General features: G+C 37.3%; 1 protein-coding gene across 2 annotated transcripts in view; it reads left to right on the top strand.

Moving 5' to 3' along the window:
• PRKCA (protein kinase C alpha) overlaps positions 1–20,291 on the top strand; it is a 2,412,375-nt gene that overhangs the window by 1,950,970 nt on the left and 441,114 nt on the right. For both annotated transcript variants that reach the window (XM_044085102.1, XM_044085103.1), the window contains one exon: positions 1,336–1,474. In XM_044085102.1, coding sequence (XP_043941037.1) covers positions 1,336–1,474 — 139 coding nt within the window. The remainder of the gene's footprint in view (positions 1–1,335; positions 1,475–20,291) is intronic.

Below are 20,291 nucleotides of genomic sequence, written 5' to 3'. Positions count from 1 at the left end.
TGAAAAAACACATCACATGAAGTTTGAGCACACCAGCAAGAGTGGTTCTTTAGATCTTATGTCCTTTTTATTAACACTGTAATAACTTGCTGTATAAGTCAAAACTCCTTTACTTATTCTTATTCAACACACTGGATGCTTTTGTATTTGAAAAATCCCTATCAAGGTGATTTCCTAGGTCATAGGTTTATAGGTATATACTAGGCTAATGACCACTAGGGCCTTTATAAGCCTAGCCATGCAACCCAACCCATTTGTATCCCCATGTAACATGGGCATTTGTTTGTATGGGTATGTTTGTTAGGAGGTTGCTAAAGGTTTAGTGGTGGTGGTGTTAGGGAATATTTACTGTTAACCTCTGTCTATCAAAGACATGGGGACCAGACCGGGAGTGAATTTTCGATTTTCCATGCAATGACCAAGGTTACGTCTGAATTTGTATTAGCGATGGACTCTGCTTCACATGGATGTGGAGCTTATTCCTGACGCTGGGGATCCTTTGAGACATGCATGTGTCTCATCAGCATGTTCTATTTATGTTGCAATGTCTGTCATACTGTAGACTGGAGAAGGGTACAGCACAAGTACCTTACTTTATTTTATTTTTGTGATAGAATGTATAATGATGTGTAGCCTTAAGAACAAAGGGTTAGTCCACAGCCAGGTGGATAGTTTAAACAAAGCCATGAGACATAGCATAGTACATAGACTGGTGTGGGGACGGTAAGATAAAACAATGAACCGATTTAAAGCAAAATACAAAAGCTTTTTCTCATTCTAATTCCACTGTATAAAGCAACAAACTGTTTAAGAATGGCTTTCATTTCCCAGTGTCTGGATTTGTGTTCTTTCAGCTTGAAACAGAGACTTGGTATAATGAAATTAATGAGCTGCTGGGTAGACAAATAGTTTCCTTGTCAGAATCTGTGCTTCTATAAATTGTAGGCTTGTTTCACATAACCTCTGATTTAGAAATGGGGAAAGTGATTGCACAGCACAAAGAAGTTAACTGATTAGCTTGAGATGTCTTTAAATGTGTGCTGATTCATTAGCAGCAGCAGGTGTAATGGAGAAAGGAGTGTAGTCTATTGTGCTGTCGCTTACCTTTTTACTTCACAGTCACATCACATTTTCAGCAGTTTCAAAACTCAGTAGACCAAATGACATTTAAAATGGAGTTCTTTTGTGTCTAACAAATAAACTTGTGCATAGACTTCATGAAAGTGCAAACAATATAAAGTTTTCAAAGGTGTATTCAGTTTCATTGGGTTCCTGAAGAAACTGTTCATTTTACATATTGCTGTCTTTCTCAAAATGAACCATTCTTTCATTCAGGGATCTGAAGTTAGACAATGTTATGCTCGATGCTGAAGGCCACATTAAGATTGCGGATTTTGGAATGTGCAAAGAAAGCATTGAAGATGGAATGACAACACGCACCTTTTGTGGAACTCCCGATTACATTGCTCCTGAGGTAAAGAGAAAACTGTATATATTTAAATGTCACACATTCTTAAACCAACCTCGTTTGTACTTTGGACTGAGGAGTAAAGTGATAAGTAACACTTATTCTGTTTCCCTAAAAAAATGTTGATATTTATGGTTTCTTTTTAAAATGCATCTAAATTGATAGACTTATTGTTTGATTATAGTTTGTACTATTTAGATGATAGCGACTGCATACTGATCCACTTCCAAGACGGTGCTGAACCAACCTGATTGTGTATGTGTCTACAAAACTGTCTACACACACACACACAATATATATATATATATATATATATATATATATATATATATATATATATAATTTTTTTTATTTGACATTTGTTTACCGGGGAGGTTCGACTGGACAAAGCTATCAGTTTTCAGCAGAGGCCCAGAGAGAAAAGCTCCGGAAACAATTGCTAACATACTATACATAAGACATTTACATGAGCATTGTGGTTTACATATACAGTTATAAAATTTAGCAGATGATAACATATGATTGCATAAGATATTTACATAAGCATAGAGGTTTAGACATAGAATTAAAAGTATAGCAGGTAGAAGCATATGATGGTTGTTCATACACTATGTTTAGCAGAGATAATCATGAAGATGTACTGAAGATAAGAAATGAAAAATAAAAAAGGGAATATAGACAAGTTCTTATGAGGTGCATTGACATTTTAAGGGAAAACCTTTCAACTTAGTCTATGGGAGAGTTAGTGGGTATATATGGGACAGTGGGGAGTAGGCGACAGTGAATTGGTAAGTAATGTGTGGTAGTATATAGTGCATCTGTGGGAGTTTTAAAGAGGTTGGATATTGAGTAGGGGAAAGGAGTTAGAATATGTCAGCCAGGTGCTAGGCAGTTACATGTTCAGGAGTTGTTTAGGTGGGAAATTAGCTGTTTTTTGAAGATGGTTTTGTTAGGTTGTACCTTGATTTCTAGTGGTAGGGAGTTCCAAGTCTTGGCAACGTTGCTAGAATACAAGGGAGTCACCAGACCTGTAGTGGGTTTTGGAGATTGCAATTAGTGCCTTGTTAGTGGATCTAAGTTCTCGGTTATTGGAGTAGAGGATGATCAGGTCTTGTAAGGCTGGAGTTTTGTCAGGCTGGTACAATATTTGGTGAGCTAGAAGAAGTTGGTTTAAAAGCTAAGGTGTTAGGGAGTTCCAGCCAGAAAAGCTGTTTTAGGGCTTGACAGTGGTGGGTGCGGTAGGAGGATTTTGTGGTGAATTTTGCTATTTTGTTGTAGCATACTGATAGCTTGTTTAAATTGCTCTTGTTTATATTAATTAGGACAGGAGAAGCATACAGTAAGGTAGAGAGAAGATGGGTACGAGGTAGGGTAACTGTACTGTTGCTGGTTAGGAAGTTTTTACATCTGTAAAGAGTACCTAGTTTTTTGTTGACTTTAGTTATTGTATGAGCTATGTGTTTGTCAAATTTCATATTATTGTCAATAATGACCCCCTGGTAATTTGGTTTGTGTGATGCAGGAGATGGAGTTATTATCTGAAGCTGAAATAGAGAATGGTGGAGTAGGTACTGCTGCTTTGGAAGGATGGAAGAGCATAAGTTGGGTCATTTTAGGATTTAGTATTAGCTGGGTGTTTGTTAACCAGGTTTTGATGGATGTAAAGGCTTCTTGGGTCTTGATGTGAAGTTGTTGGAGGGTGGGGGCAGAGCAGATTAAGGTAGGGTTGTCAGCATATTGAACCAGGTTTGCTAGAGGGGTGGCTTTGTGAGGATTATTTGTAAATATAGTGAAAAGTAGAGGTCCTAGGGTTGATCCTTGGGGTACTCCTAATTTTTACAGGAAGTAGGGGGGAAAGAGAGTTTTTCCACTGAACAGCTTGTTGGCGTTGGAGAGAGAGTCTTGAAACCATAATAGAGTGGGGTTAGTTAGTTTTAATTCTGAGAGTAATGTTAGAAGTTTTGTATAGGAGACTGTATCAAATGCCTTTGATAAGTCAAGGAAAACTGCAGACACTAGTTGGCCGTTGTTGAGTTGCATATTTACTAGGTTACTAAAATGGACGAGTGCAGTGGTAGTGCTATGGTTGGGGTGGAATCCATGTTGAGTTTTAGCAAAAAGATTGTTGGAGAGGAGATGTGTTAGGATCTGGGTGTGGATGCATTTATCCAGTATTTTAGCCAGTGGGGAAAGTATAGCTATAGGTCAGTAGTTTGTTAGGTGCCCCTTTTGTGTATTGGTATACTATAGGAGATTTTCCAGAGAAGTGGTACCTTTTATTCTGAGCTTGATCTGTTAATGATTATAGAGATTGGCGGCTATTTGTAGGAATTTGGCAAGTACTTTGTCTACTGCTAGGGTGGTGGGTTTAAGTTTGGTTAGATGGCTATAGATGGTGTAAGTTGGTACAGGTTGAAGGGTGAAGGAGCTGTCATTATTTGATGGGTTATATAGTATAGTGGGGGTTGAGTAGGATGGGTCTGTTGACAGGTTTAGTATAGATGTGGTAAAGAACTCATTGAATTTGGTGGCTGTGTTTATAGAGGTGGTGTCTATGTTTGGATGAGGAGTTGGTGATTTACCTGGTTGGAGAATACTGTTTATAGCGGCCCAGAACTACTTTTGTGAGTTGGTATTGTGCTTAGTTTGAATTTCACTATAGTATTTTTGTTTCTATAGTCTGATTTGTTTTTTACAGTGTTTCTCAATTCTAAGAATGTCTGCCTGTTAGGAATAGTTTTGTTTTTGTGCCAGGTGTCCCATGCTCTGTTCCTTTGTTTCATAGGTTCATGTAGATATGTGTACACACACACACACACACACACACACACTTATGTATGTGTGTGTATGTGTGCGCTTGTATATCTTTGTCATGCGATCGACTTTTTAAATAGTCCGATTTCATGTTATCAGCTATTTAAACAAATGTAAAAACTCAAAAACAGCATTTTTGCAGGAATGCAAGCCCCAGTGCAGCCTTACACCCCCTGCTAATTATAACTCCGAGATCACAATACAGTGGGGAAATGGGCCTTTTTCCCCATCACCCCTATACCAGTATTTCAGGACAACTCACTTTTTAAATGAATGGTGGTTCATTCAACTTTTTAAATAGTCGATCATGTGTGTGTGTGTGTGGGTGTGTAATATTTTTGCTGTTGGTGTTAAATAATATATGTCTAGTTATATGATTTAGTCACACGGAGACAGCAAATGAAGACCAACACTCTCTCAGAACTTGGACTACATAAAGTAATTCATTAACAGCACATAGCCTGAATACTCTCTGCTAACTGCCAGCACTGTATTCAAAAAATACACTCAGGATGCAGTCAGTGGAAACAAACTCCAACTTTTAATGGTGCTTCTGGTACCTCTGCAAACAGTTGTTTCCAGTGACTGCCTCCTGAGTGTATTTTTTGGATATTTCATGTTGCTGCATGTTTGGATTTGCCAGCACCTTATTGTCAGTTCTTTTTATATATACTTTGTATATACATGTACAGGGACAAACATGCACAAACACCTGTCTATCTACAAAAACAGTGTGTGTGTGCACGCGTGCATGCATGCATTATACAGGCACTCAAAGCACACAAAGCACACAGTCGTATCAGCACTTTAAGGGGTTGAACTTCATAAGCGACAGCTGTCATGCTGTCTTTAATACTTTTCTCTGTGTGCTCACATATACATACTACGAGCACTCTGTTTTGGTTCTGAAGTACCAGCAGTCAGTCATGGCTGGCACTACACTTTTTTATACTGTGCTGTACCCCAGCTATTCCAACTTATACTTTAATGTGTTGGTGACCATAGCAAATGTATTGACTGTATACAGTGTTAAGAGAGGTGAGAGCAGTAAAGGGACTTTATATAGTGTATTTGAAGACTATACAAGTAAATAAGACTCGCTATAAAATTCTCTTGTAAAATTAGTCAGTGGAAAAAGAAACAGTACTTAAAGGCTGGGAAAATATTTACATATTTGACAGTAGAAAATAATCAGAAAACCATGCCTTTCAAACTCTCGACTTCCAAAATCATAGTAATAGTAAAAAATATTATCAAAAGATCCAAAATCATAGCACTTAAAATTTGCTTATGCATGGTATTTTAGTTTAATTAATTGATCTGATTGTAGTGGATGTCTTTGTAAATACTTTAGTTGTTTTGTTGAATATTATAATAATACCTATTTTTAATTACTTGTATAGAATTGTTATGATATTTCTCTTATATGTTAAAACAATAAACCTGTTTTGAAAAAAAAAAAAAAAAAAAAAGAAAGATTACAGTAAGTGTAAAAAAAAAAAAAAAAAAAAATTTGCTTATGCATAAATTTAATCCTGTGAGATGGTGGCATAAAGCATAAAGTTACCCTTTGGGGAACATGACGTAAAATTAGGTAGGCCCTTTGTAGTTCACGTATACAAAGTCTGAGCAGGGAGGTAGGAAAGCTACATCACAAAGCTTCCAAGCTTCCCTGCTGTACAATCTGTTAGTGACTCTGCATTAATGTTCCTTGTGTACACCGAAAGGGAGTCCGGACTCTGACGCTGCAATCAGTATATATGCAGGCATGATCACTTTTTTGTTTTAGTTATATTTCTTCCATGTAAAGTTGGTTATGAACATTTAACTATGCCACTACCTAAAATCAGTATTCCACCCCTCTCTGTCATTGTATACTGATCTTTGTCACTTGGGAACATCTCCTGCAAGTGACAATAGATGCAGTATTAATACTCATACACAGAATAGTAAGTGATACACAGAATATTAAAATGCGATGTACACATGCCGAATATTAATACTGATGCACATACACGCACCACACATAGAAGTGAATACTGACACACACACACACACACACACACACACACACACACACACACACACACACACACACACTCTTCATCTTTACATGTCATAGTTAATGCAGAAGACATCCTGAGCAGTTCTTAACTGTTAGAAATCTGTATCACTTTTATGGTGGTACTTTTTGATAACTAATGTACTGATCTGATTTAAATGCCTTTCTTGGTGCTGTTTAACAGCTTGGTAATAAACTCACAGACTTGTTCACTTTTTAAACCTGTTTTTTCAGATGTTTATTTTGCTGTTCCTTACAATTGTTGTTGATGATGAAGATGTAATGGGGCTACAGTGTTGTGGCTGTCTGCTGATACATGCAGGTCTTATGTCAGACCTGTTAACTTGCGTTTTTTTCCATCTGTTTTTTTTTTTTAAGAAAACACTGCCTCCTGTATTTTGTGTACATTTTGAACTAACTGTACACAGTGCAAAGCATCCTCCAGTATATGCTATTGGTCCCTCTTTGACCATGACATGCTGCACTAAGTAGGCTTTACTGATTTGAAACAGCGGTGAGCTGAGCAGTCTTCAATCAAAGAACAGCAGAGCAAAGTTTTAGAGGCTAAAATCAGAGTGGTCTACCAAAGGTTGAGAGGTATTCAAAAATCTGCTAGATTGTTTGAAAATTGCAGCATCAAATAACCTGGCTTGTTTGAATATTATGGAGTAAATTAGATACAGAGTTGTGAAATATTTTGAAGACAATTGTATTTTCAGTGAAAAACTGTGTGAATTCTGGTCAAGTATATCATGGCTTGAGTTTCTTATCTCCGAAAGAAGGATCAATATGGGTATTGGACCATGTATAAAACTTGCGTTACAGCAGCATTTGACACACTGCTGTATAAAATAATAATAATAACAACAAGAAAGCCAAATGGATTCAGTGTGCAAGAGATGGTGCAAATAATGTCACCATATTCCATACTGCAGAAGTCAGAAATACTACTATCAAAGATATCTTATAACATCACTTACACATGCATGTGTGTGTGTGTGTGTGTGTCTGTCTATCCACACACACAAACACACACACACACATATGTACAGTATATAAAGATAGGACAGTAGTCACAATCATAGGCAATTCCCCAGCAAGGCTGTAAAGACAAGGAATAGTCTGCATTCAGACAACAGTTACAGGACCTACTAGATAAAGGAGGACAGCATGAGGTGATGTTGATAACGGGTGGACCTGAATACTCATAGTGGGGCAAACAGAATAGGATATGAGGACTGCCTGGATGGGCATGGTGGGGCAACAGGAGTAAAGGAGGAGGGGCCATTCTAAACTTTTGTCTGGAAAATGACTCGAGTAACTTGGTTCAGCAAGAGAGAGTCACATGATCACATAGAAGAGTGGTCAACATCCAACTCAGGTAGACTTCCTCCTAGTAAGGAAAGGTCATTGGAATCGAATCAGGGATTACAAAATCATCCCTAGTGGAGCAGTCAGCCCACAGCATAATCCACTGGTGGTCAAAGTCAGCTATACACAATAGTCAGAGAAATCTCTAAGGTAAACAGAGACTAAGCCGAAGACCTGGAAGTTGCAAGTACAAGAATTCAAAGTAATACTCTGGGATCTGCACCCCAGGAAGAAGAGGAAGTAGGGGGGTAATTGAAGAAGAATAGCGGTGACACAAAGCAGCAGGTGTGAAGGTTATAGAGAAGTTAATGTGGCTAAGCCAGATATGGAAATAAGGTAAGGTCAGAAAGCTATCAAAAGAAATGAAGAGCACATGAGAAAGAGAGAAGTGACAGACCAGGCTAAGAAGGAATACTGGTTGGCTAACAAGCTAAAAGAGCAGTTACAGTAGCAAAGAACATAGTGTCAGAGGCGCACTCTACCACCTTCTGGAAGGCGACTCAGCAGATGGCATGTGTCAGGTTGCAAGTGAAAAACAGAAAGGTGGTGACGATATTCATCAGACAGCATTTAAGGGATGCCAGCAACAACCAGATCACCAGTCAAAAGGACATGAAAGGCATATGGAAGGAGTACTTCTAGCATCTTTGTCATGAAGAAACCCTCACAGATGCTGTACTGCTCAGGACACAGTCTGCAATGAAAGAAGAGGAGGAGGAGGAGCTCACCCTAGAAGAAGGAGGAAGAGCACTAAGGAAAATTAAATCAGGAAAAGCAGTAGGCTCAGATGGGGTCACACCAGATATGAACATGATGTTGGTTGAATTAGGAGAGAAATGCTACTCATAGCAATATGGGGTGAAAGATATAGCCCAGATGACTGCAAAATAAGCTAGTGTACAAAAACAATTGGGACATTCATAACTTTGGGCAATACAGAGGTGTCAAACTCCATCACACTGTGTGAAAGCTCAGCAGAGGTGATTGAAAATGAATACACAGAGCAGTAGAAAGCAAGATGGAATATCTGCAGTTCAGACTCAGGTCAGGATGCAGAACTACCGATCTGATGACTGCAGTGAGAAAAACATTGAGGAAGATACTAGTGATGGGGAAAGAATCCAAATGGGCATTCCTAGACTTGAAAAAAGCATATGAGAAGACCCCGAGAAGGATGATGGTGGGCAATTCTGCAGTGATTTTGGACTTCAGCAAATAATAGGGGACCTGAATGCAAAACTAAAGGCACATAGAATGAAACTGAGTACAAACAAGACAGCTGTCATGGCAGCAAATAGAGTAATTAGAAGAAGATGAAAGTTGAGATAGAAGGGAAAATAGTGCAACAGATTGACATGTTCAAGTATCTGGGAAGGGAGGCTGAAAAGAAGGGAAAATAGTGCAACAGATTGACATGTTCAAGTATCTGGGAAGGGAGGCTGAAAAGAAGGGAAGTCTGAATGAGGAGATCGAGGTTAAATGAAGAGTTACTGCAGTCAGCTGGAACAGTACATTGCAGATTGTTGGGATAGTGTGTGACACAAGAATACCAAAGAAGCTGAAAAGTAAGGTGTACAAAGCATGGAGCGGTCAGTACTTCTATTTGGTGCAGAAACCTGGGCAGTAAAGGCAGAATAGTTGAGGAAGTTATAGGTGATGGATATGAAATGCCTGATATAGGTTGTAGGTTGCATACGGTGGGGCACATGAAGAAATGATGACAGAGCAGAAGCCAAAGCAGTTCCAATAACAGAGAATGTTAAAGAGAGCAGATTAAGGTGGTTCAGGCACATGATCCAAGAAAGCAAAAGATGATTTTATGAAGAAGATGTCGGAGACAGAGAAAGAAGGCAAGAGGAAACTAGGACATCCAGCAAAGAGATAGATGGATTGTGTGAGAGAAGACCCATGACAGTCAGGCATGAATGTTGAAGGTAGGAGAATGGCATTGAATCAAGAGAGAGGTGATAACAGATGACACATGCTCATCCCATTTAGGAAAATGGGGTAAATTGTTTCACTTTGATCAGACGTTTCCCTGTGTAAGGGAAAATGTCATCCAGGCAGCTAGGGGAGTGTTTTCTGCTATCACCAGTATTGAAGCAGTGACATCTTTTTTTCCTCCCTTATGACCCCTTATCCTATATCTGCCATTTTGAAATGAGCTGAGTTAGGAATCCATTTTATTTTATTTTGTAATCCTGTAGTTTTTATTTGCATATACATGTACACATGCACACACACACACACACACACACACACACACACACACACACACACACACACGTGTGTGTGTCTGTACATTTATATATATATATATATATATATATATATATCTATATATATATATGGATCTACTTCGAAACTTTGAAAATTAAATAAAAATATAAAAATAAAAGCAAAATTTGTTTTTATGTTTTTGCAGGGGGGGGGGCTTACCCCTGCACCCCCAACCCCCTGCTAAATAAATATACCAACTCTGAGATCACACTACAGTGAGGACAATAGTAAATATCCCATTCCATGCTGTACAGCGATCTCCAATCAAAACGTTTGAAGTTTCAAAACTTTGATCTTAAGAGTCTCGGACATTTGAAGTTCGAAGTTTTGAAACTTTGAGCTTCTGAAGGGGATCCATATACATATATATATATATATATATATATATATATATATATATATATATATATATTGCAATTGTTGCTATTGACTTCTAAGTTCACAGCAATGTCTCATCCTTTACTGCTGATAATGCAGGTGTACCACAAGGGTCTGTGCTAGGTCTTCTCTTCTCTCCCTCTCTCTCTATTAATGATCTTCCCCCAGAATTACCAAATCTTAAATTAATAATGTATGCAGATGATATGCTACTCCTGCAAACCAAATTGCTAATTTAAAACTATGTTAAAGATCAGTAACCTCCTTTTACCTGCTGCTCGCAGGGCCATTGCTAAAAATATTTTAATACCGTAGCTTGAATATGGTCTTCCCTTTCTCGTTATAAGTTCAGCCCGCAATACTCACAGAAAGCAGACTGCTGAGAATAAAATCTGCAGATTCATTGTCTTAGCAGTTCCCCAGATAGACCATTGCAATTTACTAAAAAATTCCAAATGGCTTTTGGTGTCTTATAGAGCCACTAATTTGCATAATGCTAAAGCATACTCTGCCCCCCCCCCTTAATAGTGGAACTACCTCAGCAAGACAACCCGTATGTACTCAGAAGTACACAGGGCAGTAGTTTTACTCTAGTACACACCCCTCTTTTAAAACTGCTATAGGTGAAAGTGTCTTCTCTAGACTGGGACCTGCTACCTGGAACCACCTGTCTACAGACATCAACAATGTAGAAACCTTTAAAGTTTCAAAGATGCGCTAAAAGAACATCTCGATTTACTGAATCTACCTGCAGCTGCTACCATGACAATGGTTAGGAAAATTACCATCCCATATCACTGTTGTAGTGACACAAATGGGAAAAAGTGGTTGAGGATGGATGAATAGGTGGCTGGATCATGAGTATTAAAATACATTTGATAAACTTTTCTCAGCCTCTTAATGTGGTGTCTTGTATGCGTATATTTCACATGTATACAGGAGTTCATGTACTATATGTATGATTGCATTTTATTTTATGCTCATCTCAGCTTGTATTTTGTATTTATAATTTTTTCATGTACTCTAGATCTTTTAATGTTACTCTGTCTGCATTCAAACTTACTGTGTTCTGAATTTTGACATGTACTTATTTTGTTTATAATATTTTTGATAGAAAAATTTGCAATGCATTTCTTCTCATTGAGCTCAGGTTGCATCTGAAAATGGTCATTAGACCCGCCCACTTGCCCAGTGAACAAATTAATAAATAAATTCCTTCCTGTCATTTTTTCATTCCTGACACTCTTCCGGAAAACTTTTGTTGCTTTCCAATTGCAAATTCGGTAATCCTGTTAGCTTTTATATACATATATATATATATATATATATATATATATATATATATATATATATATATATATATATATATATATATATACATTCTTCAGTTTTCACACTCTGTTCATATTTAATTATCATTATTATAGTACTGTTTCTGTGATTTCCTTTACAAATCTCGGAGCACATGAACTCATACTGGTCTAACTAAATTGTGGTATTGACAAGAGGTAGCATTATTGGTGCACCATTTTTGGATTATTTTTTGTTTGACTGGACTCATGGCTCCATGTTCATGAGGTGTGATTACATTACAAAAGTAAACATGTTCATTAAACTAACTATACCATGCATCCAGAAGGTTAATCTAATGTCTATTTCCATTTTCTAATTCAGCATTCATGTGTTAGTATGTCTGCTTTGTTTTTTGCAGCTAATGTCATGAGTAAACCTTTACAAATTTAAAGAAATGTCATGAAGTGCCATGTTTTGTACATTTACTTTTGCCTAGGTTGACAAGATGTTTCTGCTGTGTAGTATACATTGTTTGTTCCTCTTTTTTTAATTTTGCCAAGATTTTTGGGTTTCTAATACCATGACAGGAATGGGCCCCATTCCTAAGTTAAAGTATGACTAAAGTTCATGAAATTAGTATTGTTTCAGTCTTTGATGTCAGCCAGAAGTGCTCTTCGCAGCACCCGCAACGTGCCCAATAATGACTTTTCCTGCAATTCCTATGGGGTTATATGGATTGGTAACATATCTAAATATGATTGTAGATTTTTTTTTTAAGACCCATTGCTCCACCTATTATTGGAATTGTCTAGGTATCTTTCTTCCACATTGTTCTTGTTTCTGCCTGCAAATCCTGATATTTTATGACTTTGTGTCTCTTTGTACACAAGACACTGTAGTCTGTAGTCACTGGGTGTGGCGATGCTACTACGTCTTCTTTGCATGGACCACTATATCTGTTTTTCTCACATCTATCTGTTGAACTATTGGTAATGGGTGATGCCATGTGATGTAGACTTCGTAATGTTCTATGATACTTTGTGGCTCATGTTTCCAGTGTTTTTAGCCACTTCAGTACCATGTTTGCACAATCCAGAGTGCAGCATTCTTGCCACATTATTATGCCTTTCTGTATACAGTCCTTCTGCCATTAATATGTCACAAGCAGGAACGAGGTGTGCAACTGTTTCCAATTCTGTTTTACAAAACCTACATTTGTCTTGTTTCTCCCACATGTTCAATGGACATTGTAAATCAGTGTGTACTTAGCCCACTATCTTGGGCTGCCAATATTAACCTTTCATCTCTTGGTTTGAATTCACCTCTCTTTAGTCATTCCTGCATTTGATCCTGATCAACATAAGGTTCTTCCGGAAGTTTTCTATGCTTGCAACAATATTTATGCATTTTCCATGTTTCTTGCCTTCTCTTCTGGTCTTTCACCTTATGTTTGTTCTTTTTTTTTTTTTTTTTTGGCGCATTCAGTTTCTGCCTGATTTTTATCTACTTCTGGTTTGATTTCCATTCCTGCTTGATGCTGATATGCTTCTGCTAAACTAAGCAGGGAAGTCAGTTTAGATTTATTCTCCTCATGTATAAAAACTTTCACTATGTTTGGGTCTTGTGAGTTCAGCAAGATATGTGTGCAGTCCCATGATTGCAGAACTATACATGTCCCATCCCTTCTCTGGAATGGGGAATATATAATTTTGGTATGCACTGATTTTTATAAATCCTTTGATGAGCGTGAAGCATCCTTCTATTTTATCTGTCTAATCTATCCAACACCTTTTGGAGCCAATCAGTCTCTCCAAAACTGTAAGTTGGGACAGGAAGAGCAAATTGGTTTATAGCTTGAATTTTGTTCCTAGATGTCAATGCTGTTTTCAGGATTAAAGTCTTCTAAAGTATTCCTTACTAAGTTTTGTTCACATTTATTCACGTTTTATTTTTGATCCTTCATCAGTTGCCAAATATTTATACACTCCCTCTTGCTCAAGTTCTTTTATATCGCATTCTTGTCCCAAACTGATGTTTTCTTGGTGTTGCAGTTTTCCTGCTTTAAAGGTTGCTTTTGCACATTTAACAAAACCAAATGACATTCTTATATCATCTGAAAAAGGTTTGACAGTTTGCAGTTGTGCTTTCAGTGCCTTGTCTGATGAGCTGTACAGTTTTAAATCATCAACAAAGAGAAGATGAGACGTCTTTGCACTTTGTTGTTTCCTAGGGGCCAAATTGTAGCCATGGCCTAAGCTGTTAAGTAGACATCTTAGTGAGATAAAGGTAAGACAGAATAACAGCGGTGACTGTGAATCACCCTGGAATATCCCCCTTTGAATTTTTATCCCTGGAATAATAATTTATTCTTTATCATGTCTTAATTGCAAAGGGGTTTGCCACTGTTTCATGGTCACTGTAATGTAGTCGATCAGTGTAGGGTCTATCTTATACATTTTTAAGAACTCCTTTATCCATGAATGTGGGATACTATCAAATGCTTTTTTATATTCAGTCCATGCCATACTTGGATTCTTTCCCTTTTTATAGTTCTCCACTATGACTTTATTAAACAAAAAATTATCCTTTGCTTCATATGACTTTCTTTTATTCCCTTTTGTTCTACTGCCATAATTGAGTTTTCTTCTAAATGACTATAAACTCTCTTGGCATCAATTCCACTGTATAGTTTATACGTGGTCGGAAGGCAAGTTATTGGTATTTCGTTTTTAGGGTAGCTTGCAGGTTCACGCTTAAGTAGGAGCATTGTTTTTCCTGTTAGCCAGGTTGGTGCCTGTTCAGGGTGTGCATATAAATAGTTCTTAATCATAGCTAAATCTTTGTGCAAAGATGTTAATACTTTTAACCAGAAGTTAGGATACTCCATCTGGGCCTGAGGTTTTCCAATTAGAGGCTTTTCTTACCTTTATTTCAATTTCTCTAGCTGTTACTTCATCCCATTTCATATCCAGTACCTTTAAACGTCTTATTCTTTCTTTTACTACTTCTATCCATTGAGCATCTTTGTTATGTTCCACAAGATCTTCATAAGTACTTCTCCAAAATGTATCTATTTTTTCTTTTTTGGTGATCTTTCAGTTACTTTTGCCTTGTTTCCCAGTTCTCTGTAAAATTTTTTGGGTCATCAATAAGTAGCTTATTTTGTACTTTTCCTTTATATTTATCCGCGTATCTTCCAAATGTTTCCACCTGTGCTGAGATTTTTAGCTTATTTGTGATAGTGCATGACAGATCCTGGTCTGCTCTAATACTGCACATTGCTTTTATCACATCTATCTTTTTTAGTATTTTTGGTGATCTGTTCTCTCTTTTATATTCTTCTAACAATGACACTTCTTGTATTAATTGCTTTATAGTTTTCTCTATTCAATATTTCCATGATGGTATTCGATTTCTCCCCTTTCTTTCCCTCACTGCTCTATGTTCTTGTGGTCAAATTGTATCAGTTATTAATTTAGCTGCACAGTAATATATGCTGTTTATTTTTGTTATATCACATGGATCTCTGTGGACAATCCTAATTACTGTGTTCATTTGTTTTATCAAATGTCTGAATTTTGGGGTTTTATTAACCTTCTGCAGTCTATTTCTTTCATTGATCTTAATATGTCTATCTTCTTCTTCTTCTTTTGGCTTTTCCCGTTTAGGGGTCGCCACAGCGGAACTCCGGTCCGCTAATGCTTGGCAGTAGATTTTTACGGTGCCGAGGTGCCAGCTCGACGCCCAACGTTCAACGAAGGCACACCGTACGCATGTCTTTCGAATGCCACTTGACCACGGGGAGAACATGCAGACTCCACACAGAAGGAGCTCCAGCCGAGAATCAAACGGGAGAACCTCTTGCTGTGAGACGACAATGCTACCGCTGCACCACCGCGGCTCTTAATATGTCTATCTATCTCTATTAAATCAAGTAACTCTTCTCTTACCTCGTTTTCTTCTAAACTGAGGGCACATTTTTTATTTTCTGTTTCCTGCGAGCATTCTATAGAAAGTTCTATAGCATCTTCTTGTGGCACATTCTCCAATTTCATCCTGTGCCATCCATTGCTCTGTCATATGGGATTTCACTGGCCTGTCACTCAACATCGACTCATCAGAGTTTCCACAGTTTCCTGTTCCTTTCCTTGCTGTCCAGCTTCAAGTGGACATTTGTACTGGTTTCCTGTGGAAGGCTGCAAAATATCTTCATTTGGCACCTGACCAATTGCTTCCCATTAATTTGGATATCCACTGTTCTATCCTGTCTTGGTGCTTTCTGAATTAGATTTTCTACACTGAATCCAACACTTTACAGGTACTCCATTACCTCAGTTTGTATTTTTTTAACTTCTCCATTGCTGATCTCCTTTATACTTTTCCTCTGTCTTCTTTTTTTTTTTTTTGTATTGTATAGTTTTACATATCCAGATTCCTTTGCATCTGTTTCTCTTTAAATATCTTTGGTGCTGCTCTTTTTGTATTGGTTAGTTTTGCTTTCTCCTTTGCATAAATATTACACCATATTAAATCTCTCTTTTTTTCCCATGTCCATATTTCTTCTTCACATGTTTCCTGATCTTCCTGCCTCTTCTTACTTTGTGGACTCCCTCCGTCTTGCTGTGATGTAACCTTTGTTAGACCTTCTACACCAAATCCTTCACTTCGCAGGCTCTCCATAACTTCAAATTTTATTTTTTTAATTTTTACTGTACTGATCTTTTCTACATTAACTCTTTGTGATTTTTTTATTGTGAAATTTTCCATATCTGAATGCCTTTGCCTGTATTTCTCTTTGAATATCATTGGGGCTGCCTTCTTTATATTGATTAATTTGGCTTTCTCCTTTGCATAAATGTTGCACCTTATCCAATCTCTCTCTTTTCCATGTCCATATTTATTTTTTATACTTTTCAAAAATCTCTAGGTTTTGTTGTTTATATTTTCAGACTTCCTCAGATGCTTCTTTATCCAAACAGATCAAAGTTTCTTGATCTGTATACTGTTTTTCATAAATCTGTTGTATTATACAAATTTTTATTTGAAGCTTCTGACAGTCTTTATTGCGGAAGTATTTTTCTTTCCTGTAACTTTTCTGTTAATCGTTTTGTATACCTTGTGTCTGGAAATTCTGGCCTTTTTACATAATAGTAACAACACATAATTTCTTTCTTATCCTCAATAGTCCACTTTATTTTCTTTATGGCTCTTCTTGGCCTATCAGTTTTTGTGATTTTTGTGAACTACTACTTCCTTCTACAACAGGGGGGCCATCTATGGCCCCATTGTAGGAATGTTTCTGTATCTTGAGGATTTTACACTGTCATCTTTTCCAGTCCTGGCATCAGTGTGCCTACCAGGATTGGGCACTTCTTCATCCTGGGTCTTGTGCATCCAGCTATCTTTTTTAATTTTAACCTACTTCTGTCCATGATATATTCTACATAAATACAGTCTATATATTAATGTCATCTTGGTGAGATTTTGTGAAAAACAGGGTCCACCTCAGGTTGGGAGGGTGGCCTAATGGTTAAGGTGTTTGCCTTACAAACACAAGGTGCAGGGTTTGAGTCTCACAAGGGATAATTGGCTAGGCTTAAAATGGCTTGCAAGGGCAGTTAGCCTAGTACTAATTTATGAATCTATAAATCTATTTGAACAATACTACTCTCCTTTGCTTGCTGATAATCTTTCCATTTGGAGCACCTCACATATAGGCTTTATGATGTATTTAAAATTCCTTGGAGTTTGATGTTATGTGCACCTGCACCTTTCTTGGCTGTTGGTATTTTCCCTGTGTTTTCTTTGTTATGGTGTACTAAATGAAATTACACTCAAGTGTTTCTCAAGTTTCCACTGTCCAGTAACCTGCACAGGCAATATATTGACCCACTTTACGAAGCTTAAAATGCGAACATATTTGGCCTTCAAAAAATACCCCATGATTAGTTCAACTTCCTTTAATAAATATAATATCTTTAGGGGCTCCATGACTTAATGTTGCAAGACATTTCATTGTACTAAGTGTGATGCCTGTGCACTGGCCCAGCAATCAAGGAGCCTCAGTCCTCACCACTAACACCAGTGAGGGGTGTCCATATAGGGGAGGATAACAAATATACACACAGTAAAGTACAATTTCCCTTAAGAGCACACAGAGATCACAGACAGTCTGGGGCTGGTTTCTCCATTTTTCTCCAGATTCCCAATAAGACTTCCCACTGGCACAGCTATAGCGTCCAGATCTCAGTCTAGTGGGCAAGCTAAAACCTCCAGCACCCTCTCTGTCGAACCGGTGCTTCATGTCCCTGCCCAAGTAGTTGACACACACACACTTTGAGATATGATTTATATGCAAACACAGAAACACTTCTGGGGAAGGCTGGCACAGATTCTCCAGCTGTGCCCCCTTTCTGCCCAGTCTAAAAGGTAGTACCAGCTGCCACCACCCACTAATATTTATCAGCTACTAAAAGGGCCCTTATCAAAGGGAGTCAAATTCTACTGTGCAATATTATTATCCAAATGATAAGTGCAACTGAACAGTCGAGGCTTATTTGGAGTGACTTGAACAGTATCACTATATACATACAATGTACTCTAGAGCTTAAATTATCTCTACACAAAACAGCCACAGTTGAAGGGTTTAAAAATATTTAATAATAAATAATAAAAACACAAGACAATACTTCTTACTACGCAGTGCTAGTCGAGTTCAGACACAGGAAAATGCATAAAATAATACAGTAGAATAGTTCTGACATCAATACAGAAAACAACTGACTAATCTTCCTATTTCCTAGCTATTTCTAAAAGTCTAAGATCCTACTTACATACAGAGCACAGGCAGATACTGGTGAGTTAGATGTTCTCAAGAAAAATGCAAAATGCTTTCTGATTCTCTCTCTTTAAATTGATAACACAGTGCTGCTTCATATTACATCATTCTTAACAACTTTCTGTTTTCCCAGGCTAACAGAAACTCAGAGTTTAATAGCCCTTTTGATTTTGCAGCTAGTCAGGAAGCCAGAGCAATAAAAGAAATTATACATGTAAATTATAGCCATTAACTCTGGCCTCAAAACAATAGGAAGAATTCCTTCATTTAGACATCGCTGCTCCGAGTTTTGATATCAAGCAATTACACAATGCTTGACTTATTAGCCTTCCTACAGCAGAGTGCACCGTTGTTACATTTTTGCAGTTCCACATTTAAAAGCATTTTCTTCCATTTAAGAGAACAAGCCTGTGGCTTATATTAATATTTACAAATGACAGAATTATCTACAAAATTCTATCTAGCTAGGCTGGCAGCCTTCACCTATCTTCACACTAAGGTGTTTCTGTAGAGGGTGTGTTCGGTACAAATAAAGAAATTCTGACCAAGTAAAATGCTAATTTCTGTTTAATTATGTTGTAAGGCACAGATATTACAGGAAGGCAGGCTATTAGTTTGAATTCAAATAGCCGTCCCTAAGAGTACAGTGACTTTATCTGTTTGTGTAACATCATAACTGTAAATCTTCTTAAAAAATAGAAGCTAGTTCCTTCAACCTTTGTCTTTAATTTCCTTTAGGTGTTGCTTTTGTTATTGCTTAATGCAATAGTTATTAAAACATGCAGTACCATAACAGCTTATTTTTATACAAAGAAAATACGTAAATCATTCCCTTTAATATTAATTTCAAAGAGTTTGTCATTGAAATTCTTGTTGTCCACTGCCCCACATGTCTTGCATCACAGGTGCCTTTGCCTTAGGATGTTTATGTACTAGATGTCCCTTCCATCTGCTGTATTCTATGATGTAGTACTGATAAGTGCTGATAGGCTGAAATCGAGTACATTTTAATTAACAAATGGTCAATAAGGATGGCATAACAACCCCCATCAACAAATAGTAAAATATGCCAGTAATAATTTTCTGGTACCTCTTAAGCATTTTCATTATGAAAGTTGTTTGTCCATCAGTTGTTTATTGTCCTCACTAGGATATTTATGCATGTTCGTATTCCAGTAAAATAATTTCCATTAATTAACTTGTAAGCAGAGCTGCAGTATGTCTCAGTGCAGTCAGCCAGTTTCAAGATGGCAGAATCAGTCACCATGTAACAGCCGAGTGATGATGCAAGAAACGAAAAAAAATATTGTTGCTCACTGAGTACTGTTTTTTTTTCCTGCATCCGCGATAAATTATATTAGAATAGAACAAGGGAAAGCAGTGGGCAGAAATATAGCAAGCAGTCAATGGTACAAAAAGTGAGTATATATTTATTTTAGAAAGCAAGAAAACATATAGGTATAGTAGGTGAATACAGGAGACTGTGATAGGAAAGCTGATAAAAATATTATCCACAGTAGACTAGCCCATACCTCTCAACTGTCCAGATTTGTGCTGAATGTCCAGATTTCTACCTCATATTTTGGTCTAGTCCTTATAAAATTTGTGATTTTTTTTCAGGCAAATCTCTCAGTATTGAAGTCACTAAACAATGATATACATTTGAGTTTCAGACTTTTTAAGTTTATAAGAGCAATATTTAAAATCTGTCCCTATTTTTGGGCCTTTGTCCCCATCTCCACATTATTTTAGGCATTGTCCAGATTTCTTGTTCTAAGAGGTTGAGA

Source organism: Protopterus annectens, chromosome 10.part0 (assembly GCF_019279795.1).
Source record: "Protopterus annectens isolate FY-2018-M chromosome 10.part0, PAN1.0, whole genome shotgun sequence".
Classification (NCBI taxonomy): domain Eukaryota; kingdom Metazoa; phylum Chordata; order Ceratodontiformes; family Protopteridae; genus Protopterus; species Protopterus annectens.
The sequence above is the reverse complement of the archived record's forward strand: the minus strand, read 5'-3'. Positions and strand labels throughout refer to the sequence as shown.